We start from the raw sequence: 9266 nt of genomic DNA, 5'->3' as shown, positions 1-9266 counted from the left end.
GCCAGAAAGCAGCAAACTCTCCACCTGAAAAGTTCCATAGTGCACCTTTTAAGCCTTATGCAGATGGTACACGTTGGAGATGTTGTATGAGCGCTTACATTTGGGCCATTTAGTGATCATCATTGTTAAAAATAAGCCTAGTGATGGAAAAGCCACTAATAGCCTTGTTAAATTATGTTTACTGGTGTCATATGTACCCTCCAGTGGGTGATCTCACCTAGTCTTACCACAGCAATTTAATTTGTGTACAGTATTGTACATCTAATTTGTTTTGTATATTAAAAATATGTTCATTCTAAAGTAATTTGACTTGGTGTCATGTGTAACATAGCAGTGACAGTGTTGAGAGAGATGAAAAGCTTCATGGGAGACTCCAGAACCTAATGAATAACACATCAGGGAGGCAACAGACGCGCTACTGTCAGAAGATTTCATTTAAACATGACTTCATGTCTGGACCTGGATGTTTTCTGATTGTTGAAGTCCTGCTTGTCAGTTTAGGATTTTTTGTGGTTTCATTCTATATAAGGGTTTGCAGTTTGTTTTAGCATGTTTTGATGATCAGAAGTGCAGTTACTGTGACTATTGTACTGTATATTTTACAATAAAATGAAAACAATGATGTGACCAGTTTGTTTTACCACTGACCACAGCTAAAACATATCCCCAAAGCACCGACTTCCGAGGGAAGCGCCTGAATACAGGAAGAATTAAAGCCTTGATGTTTTATGTAGTTTACACGATCCAAACGTGTTTCCGGTGAGCCCACTGAGTCTAATCCCTCACAATGCTGTGACATTTGTCCTCAAAAGATGTGAGGAACTAGACTCTTTTCACATGTCCATCACATTTGTGCTTCACTTTAAAAGGCTGAATGATTAATGAGAAGCTGACCAGATCACGGCCAAAGAAAGCTGACTTCTTCCAGAAGACCACAATGAAGAACTGGCTATAATACACTCACTAAAACACATTGTTCATTTTATCATGGAGTGAGTGTTTGGATAGAGATCAAATCATTCTTGGCTTCATGCTTTTGCTGCACAGTTACACATGCAACATTTGCAAAAATATATATTGTTCATCTTGAAATTATTATCCAGGCTTGGTATCGGCATGATTTGACCCTAATTACTTATTAATAACAAAACATTAGGCTATGTAGCCTATATTTGCGGTCTCAATGCCCATTTTGCTCCTTCACTGGTCTGAACATCCCAAGCTGTCGGTCAACCTCTGCACCACTGAGACTGTCCCATGTGTGGTGGTCTAGCCGCCACTCACCATTGGCTCCGGAGCCTGTAGGGGCGTTGCTTCGCAGTTGGTGAGTGCTTAGGGTGCAACGAGGGTGTTCAAGGGATGGCTAAGAGAAAGCGCACTTGGCACTGATCCCTCCTTTCAGCGTAGACTGTGGTTTACATTAAGCAGCGATTTATTGCAAAGGAGGGGGCAATGGTTCTATCATAAATAGCTCGCGTTTATAGAGGGGTTGTGGATGCATGTTTAGAAATGCAATGAGGCCAGTGCACTTAGCGAGAGTTGCGCCGCACAGAGCCTCCGCGGATCCCACGACCTGTTGCTGACAAGCCGGGGGAAGGAGCCTTGGAGACGGGGAGACGCGAGAGGGTTACTGCCTTGGAGAGAGAGCACAGCCGGGATTTCTTCGCGGAGGAAATCATGCAGTTGGCTATATGGCTGGTTGGTCTAATGTGTCATCTGTCAGCGCTTGTCATGGGCACCGTAAAACACCGATTGCATCCAAAACAAGGTAGATTTTCCTTCTTTCGTGGTTTCACTGAGTTGTAATTATAATGCATGTCTTTTAACTCCGATACTTTCGCTCGAATCTCTTTCAGAAAGCTTCATCCAACAGCTGTCAGTGTATGAGATTGTCACCCCGGTGCGCGTAAACGACTTCGGAGAGTCATTCCCCCACTCATTGCACTACAGACGGAGGCGAAGAAGTTTGCACGATGACCTGTCCGGCGGTCGGGTTCATTACCGGATCGATGCTTTCAGGGAGCGCTTTCATCTAAACCTGAGCGCCGATTCGGACTTCATTGCGCCCTCGTACAGCGTAACGCACTTGGGACTGGAACAGAGTAACACCACAGACTCGGACCATAGCACTGACCCCAGCGATATGCGGCACTGTTTTTTCCGCGGACACGTCAACGCCACGAGCCAATACCCTGCAGTCTTCAGCCTATGCACTGGCCTGGTGAGTATTTCTCCTTTCTAATCATGCAAGGCTCACAACATTCTGCCGCTTTCCTTCCATTCCAGCTGGTCCTATCCATGCGTGTAGTAATGATGTGTGTGCGTGTGGAGGAGTAGCAACAAGAGTGTTGGGAGACAAATGTCATTGAGGCTGCGTAACCTTGCATGACAGAGACTTGGAGGTAGATGCTGCATACTATGTTACTATAGCCTACTGATTAAAAGTACATCTGAGCATTTCTGTGCTCACTGGGGGGTAGCCTGTAGAGTAAATCTCATTTGACGCAGCTTTGTCATTGTGTTATGGGACCAACCGTTTTATACTATTGGTTATGCTTTGCCCAGTCAGTAGTAGCCATCAAGATAGAAATCATTTGTGGAAAAAGCACTTAATGATGTAATATTTGCTGTCTGATTAATCACCTGGCAGGGTGGCACTCTCCAATGAGGTCATTCTATTGACTGCTGAATAATGCTGAAGGAGTTGAAGGAGGTCTCCATTGTAGTGGTGCTGGCACTATTGTTGTCATGTGGCACAATTCTAAAAGGCAAATATATATATAATGTGTGTGTGTGTGTGTGTGTGTGTGGGGGTGGGTGTGTGTGTGTGTGTGTGTGTGTGTGTATATATATGTGTGTATATGCGTATATATATATATATAACATTAAGATTGCATTAACCTTTTCTCTTTCCAGGGTTACAACAGCAAATCATCTGCTTCTCATTTGCCTCAAGATGTCCTTCTTCTGAAGGAACTCTTGTTATAGTTAGAAAACATCTTGACTATAGTGTCTATGTCAAAGTTATTTCTTTTATTTTGTCTTTGCAACATGCAAGAGAAGCACATGACAGAACAAAATTTGTTCCTCAAGGCCCAGTGATTAAAAGAAGATATGAACAACAATAAATATAGTAAAAAAGTCTACTAAAAAGTCTTCAAAAGGTAATCATCTGTTGAAACCTTTTTATGGAACACTCCTGGGTGACTGGGAGATTACACCAACAGTGGTTTATTGGTAATGATGCCTTCCCATCCCTTTTGACATGGAGATAGACTTATGCCTTGATCTTTAGTTTGCTGACTGCTGTTTGGGAGAATCTGATAAGACCTGAAAGAGATGACTTCATGGGTCACGTAAGGTTAGCGATCCAGAGGCAGGGGGTTGACCTCAGTCCTGACAGTCAAATTCTGGACTGGAAGTTTTGGCTGGGAATTTTGGCACAGACAGAATGTGCAGTCTCTAGAGTGACCATGTTCATGCCAGTCATAATCTCTATTTTAGATTTGTTCAGTACATAGATAGTATCCTGCATAATCGGCTATGAGTGTGTGGTAACTGAGCTATTAACAAAGTACCATAGTCAGCATTTTATATCCCTTTCTGTCAAGATACAACAATAGAAGCTTTAGTATGAAGAATCATAATAGAATCTACAAATTACTCATCTTTAAAGTTGTATTATGTATCTTTTTAAATTGCAAGATAGATAAACATATCTATCTTGCATTCATTCAATATTCTTATTACTAAGGAATACCTTTAAAAACACAGATTTTTACAATGATTGGCTTAATGGCATCACTTGCGCGTCTCCATGAAGATAAATAACTTTAATGTCATACGGTGAAACATTCCTGGCAAAGCAATAATGTATCCATGGAGGCAAGCAAGTAAGCCCTCTATCCGAAAAGTCACACAGTGCATCTTTACAAATTGGGATATATTTGAGGGAAGCAAACTGGCTCATAAGTTTTAATTACCCCGAACGCCAACTTTGATGCCTGACTTCCTGATTTAGACATGAGCTTAATTGTGGGTTTGTTATCTGCACCACCACTCAGGGACAATTAGCCTATGGATATACTAAACCATAGGCCTTTAGCTGTCCTTATATGATGACTTTGGGTAGCACATTTTGTTGTGATGAGGTCATTAAAGAATTATTTAGCCCAAAACAAAGAGGTCATTCTAGGGAAAAACGGGTTTGCATTGGGACCAGAGGGGCTCAAAGCTGTCCCCAGGAGGGATATTGGGGGTTGTTGGTGGTAGTGGGGTTGAGAAGCTTTTGGCCTTTTCAAAGTGAGCTGTGACAGAGAGATGTTGCCAGAGAAGTTTAGTGAAAAACCAGAGGAACCCGTGGGAAATGTTAAGTGCTGAACAAGTCCACAGTGCCACATAAAAGAAGTGAGGATGAGTCAACCTGGCCACATCTTCAGTCTTACGGGAAGTAACGAGGAGGAAATCGGGTCACCTTTTCAGGGAGTCCACATTTAAACGTTCTGAGACAAACTGGTCACTGTGCAACTGTTAAAAAAAACAAACAACAAAAACAGTGGAAGAAGATGCATTACATAATACACAAAAACAGCTTTTTTCTATGTAACATATGCTTTATGATAATGTTATAATCATCTCTTACTATGCTTTTCAGTTAGACCTTGTAAAGTTTATTTGCCATATCAATTGATAATTTAAACAAAAATATTATATCTTTTGAATTGTGAAAAGTCCTGTCACCTAATGAGGAGAAAGCCCATGGATTCCCTAAATACACACATTTTATAATAGAAATTTATGACATAATACTGAACCATTGAGAATCCAAATGCCTATACTTTTGGACCCTGTTGACTTTGAAATACACTTTGAAAGCATAATGTTCTGTGTTATCCCATGGTAGTAGTAGTAGAAATTATTGTAGCACAAATTTAGAGGGTTTTATCCATCTCTGCTGAACTGACTATATAGTTAGTTGATTATGTCATGATTCTCAAATGTATGTAATCAGCAAAATCACATGCAAGTTAAAAAGCCATTTGAGACTCGGGAAAACATGGCCTGTTTCACATTGCTTGTACTTATGTTGTTTTCTTTGCTTGTCCTTACACTTAAGATGTGCACACATGTAGCACTCAGAGCTTTTAGAGAAGTTTTGTATATACATGCCAGCTGACTATAATCCTTCACTCTTCGAAAGATGGAAAGGAAATGTACACAAGCCTGTTTTCCATATCCGATTTCCACTGTCAAACATCTATCACTCGCAAGGACACTCATGGAATAATGCTGCCCTAAACATTCCAGGGCCCAATATCCTGTTTAACTATGTGCAAAATCACCATACAAACAGCCTGTGCCTCATGGCTGACTGAGCTAAGAAGCTTTGGAAGAGATCGAAGTGCCAAATCAATATTGGCATTCTTCTGTTACTGACACATTATGATGATGTCACTCTTAAATCAAGCTACAGGGCAAATGGTATGTTTTACTATCATCCATTGAAAGAGATGAAGGCAAAGAATAATCACTGTTTTTTATTATTACAATTTTCATTTTGATTTTGGAATCAATCATATTTTCATAAACATTAATAATTAAATTTAACACACAAACAAATGTCTTTTTAAATCTGAACTCTGCTCTAAACCATATTATTTTTTCTTGACTATTGGCAATCTTGGTTAAAATGTGTTAATTGCACAGAACAATTTGGTATCTTTCATCTTTTGCATGTTGTGTCTTTCCCTTGGACGAGTTGTTGGTTGCACTGTTGCACTGTGACAATAATCTGTAACTGATATTCTTTGACCTTTGTGATTCAGCGTGTTCTTTCCACACGTTACCTGTCAGCTCGAGCCTGTAACCCCATGTGAAGCCTGAGGGTTGCACTGAATGACAGCAGACAAATTACCAAACTATGCAAAGAACAGAGAGTGCACATAAACACTGTCAGTGACTTTTTTCCCTCTTCTTTTAGATTGGGACTTTTACTACACAAAATGGCGAGTACTTCTTGGAGCCTCTTATGCACCCTGAAGGGGAAGAGTATGACGAAGAACACAACAAACCTCATCTTGTCTACCGACGTGAGCGACAGAAAAATCACTCAGAGTCTGACCCCAAGATGGAGTCCTGTGGAGCCTCAGGTAACAGACTATGGGCTAACCACACTTTGTTTGTAAGCATTTTGTCTGTCTGACTTCTACCACAAACACTTTCCTCTTCATGACCTACTTCATCATTGAGGCAATAAAACATAAACCATAGTTAGTCATGATCGTTGGCTTGAAGTCGTCCCTAAAGATTTGATGAAGTGGTGTTATAGAAAAGTGCAGCGTAATTAAGCTAAACTTTCTCCAAGAAATGCCTGATGGTTTCACTCAGAGGGAAGATCTAATTATTTTGCAGTTTGCTGTTGAAAACATTGAGTGTTTCATTAGATTTTTATGGCAGGGATCTTTGGGTGGCGGAGAGGCCCTTGAGAAAAAAAGCAGGGTTGACCGATGGGAGTTCAGAGCAATTGAGGGTCCAAGAGCTGTCTTTGCAAAGAGCTCTGTGGGTGGGCTTTTGTAGACGATGCTATAAATCTTTTATGTGCAGACTGCTTGATTTGCTTGTTGTCTGAACTCTGCCATTGTTGGATGCTCAGGTCATTGTGTGGGTCATTTTTTTAAAGGACTAGGACTGGCCTGATGGCGCTGCTAAATACTGCCTTAATATGCTTTTTCTTTTACCCACTTGAAAACTACATACATGGGCAGTGACAACTAAAGCTGAATTACCTCTTATCAATCAAATAAATCTTTTATGAGGATACAAAAATGCAGAAAAGGTAAGAGAAAGCATGGATCTACGCTATGGAAACTCATTGGAAACTCATATTTACAAACTTGTGAATGAATACTTCCTCTCAATGACTTGCATTAGAAGTTCAACCGAAAACCTAAATATTTGCACTCGTCACTAAACTTTTTTGCAGTACTGGTGAAGCTGAATCTGCTGGCTCAGTTGTCCTCAGGGACAAGATTGCTTTAGTTTGATCAAAGAGCCGCAGGTAAACACAAGAGGATTCAAAGACGCTGAGGGCCTGCCGAAGGACTTGGAGGTGTCCTGAGCTGTGGCTGCCTGCACTTATCAGATAGGCTCCTCTCCAGATCCACCGATAAATGTTGTCTTTGAAGGCCACACGGCGCTTAGACTAACAGGTCTTCTGCCTTTTTATGGGAAGGAGAGCAGTGCACGCTGCTACTAGCAGGTTAGATATAAACACTGGTTTCTGTGCGTGTCATCCTCTCTGCAAAACACTTGTTCCTTCGGCCCCTGCTCTTAAGTTTAGCATTCTGCAGCTGTTTGGTGGAGATTTTAAAGTTAAACCATAGTGCCAAACATCCTAGTATTGTGTGGTGCATTCTTTTGTATCATAAATTAAATGGGTTACACATTATAAGAACTATAAATCGAACAAATACTGTATTTTAAGGTGTTAAGGTTAGGAGTTAGAGTATTAATTAAGTCGTGTCTAAGCTTGAATCATTGTTATTCTAAGTTGTTACCTTAAATCAACTTTCAAGTTAACAGACAGTGTGTAGACTACTACTACTTTATTCATTCTTGATAAAATCACAAATCATATGCTCTTTAATTTTACTATGATATGGTTTCATAGTTTAGTCTTTTGACACTTTCATCTATTGCTTTGTGAACCTTTTCCAGCAACTTTTCCAGTACAGTGTAATAGTGCCCAAATAGTTGTCAATACATGCACTCGAAAACAATGCATCTCTAATTTATTATAGGCAATATAGAGTCCAGAATATGGAGAAAAACAAACTTCCGAAAACTACAAAGAATCAAGCTTCATTTAATCAAGGAAAAAACAAGCAATGTGTATCAGCTGGAGATATGAGCGCTGCTGCTGAGATAATCTGTTCCTTTTGATATGACTGTGAGGCTCATATTTCCCTACAGGGCAAGAAAAAACAGGGTCTTCTGTGTGAGGAGGCTGTTAGAGTTTCCAAAGTTTGAACAGTGTCGTTAAAACTCCTCAAGACATGCTGAAAACAGGGTAAGCTGTGTTTACACCTTAGTACATTTCACCAGATGAACTCTTGTTGTCACATGTGCACTTGACACTGGTGACACACAGAGACACTTGAGTTTGCATTCATGTGTGGTGTAAGCGTTGGAAACTTAAGTGCACATAAGGGTCTTTGTAGTGCTGGTGAAGGGTAAATAAACATAAAACTTTCCTCACTTTATTTTATACTTTATTGAAGCATAGTAAAGCTGGGTGATATTGACAGTGATATTCAGATGATTTTTTTAACAATGCATCAAGAATGTGGACAAAACATAAATGTACCATAAAATTAACTACAAAAGAACAGAAATCAGAATCACTTGGGAGATTACACTACACTAACACTCACTATGCAGACATGGGGAGAACATGCAAACTACACACAGAGAGATATTATCCTGTTTCTGTTTCTCATTTACAAGCAGTTTGTTCAGTTTAAGTAATTTTAATTTGAGCAGATACTCTAAATACATATTTTAAAACTAAAGACAAACTATAGCATTTTCCATGCCACTAAGCCTTGGTGGCTTTTCTTGTTTGGAAAGCCTCTATAGTGCAGATTAAGGTTGAGTGGGTGATTAATGTTTTAAAAACACTGCACCTTGTTGTAGCCTACCGGGATATGGCTTTTAAAAACACTTACTGCACTGAAATCACAACACGGCTCTCACTGGGTCTCTGTCTTTCTCTGAGTCTTGCAGAATGAGATTTGATGAGGGTAGCTAGATAGGGGCTGATTCTTCCCATGGTTTTCTTCTCTTTTCTTTACAAAAATTTTTTGTGAAGACAAGCTTAAGATTCAGCAGGGGGAATTGTACTGTATCTGTTTCCCAAAGACTGCCTGTGAAGTCTCACTGTGTCCATTTTGGTTCGAAACAAGGATAGAGATGATTATGACAAGCGTGACAACAAACATTAACGACTAAAGGCATTGTTTCTTTCATAAACTGATGACTAGCTGAGAGCAAAGTGACAGTCTTTGATAGTCTAAGACTTGGCACACATGACTTCAGCGCCCCCTGACCTTCATCATAATCATTGTATAGGATTCCCCTCTTGGTGCCTACTGCGTATACATGGAAGTTGAAATGCTACATCAGGTTTTTTGGTCAATGGGTTCATTTACATGGAAAAATGCCCTCCCCCTGCCTGTGGTTTGAACTAGCCGACTTGAATGGGTGCC

General features: G+C 40.2%; 1 protein-coding gene across 1 annotated transcript in view; it reads left to right on the top strand.

Annotated features, from left to right (window-relative positions):
• The first annotated feature begins 1352 nt into the window (after positions 1–1352).
• LOC117372245 (A disintegrin and metalloproteinase with thrombospondin motifs 20-like) overlaps positions 1353–9266 on the top strand; it is a 69067-nt gene continuing 61153 nt past the window's right edge. Inside the window, exons 1-3 of the mRNA XM_033968016.2 lie at positions 1353–1768; positions 1857–2221; positions 5981–6149. Of these exons, the coding sequence (XP_033823907.2) occupies positions 1678–1768; positions 1857–2221; positions 5981–6149 (625 nt within the window). The 5' untranslated portion in view covers positions 1353–1677. The remainder of the gene's footprint in view (positions 1769–1856; positions 2222–5980; positions 6150–9266) is intronic.

This window comes from Periophthalmus magnuspinnatus, chromosome 6 (assembly GCF_009829125.3).
Source record: "Periophthalmus magnuspinnatus isolate fPerMag1 chromosome 6, fPerMag1.2.pri, whole genome shotgun sequence".
NCBI classification, from domain to species: Eukaryota; Metazoa; Chordata; class Actinopteri; order Gobiiformes; family Gobiidae; genus Periophthalmus; species Periophthalmus magnuspinnatus.
The sequence above is the reverse complement of the archived record's forward strand: the minus strand, read 5'-3'. Positions and strand labels throughout refer to the sequence as shown.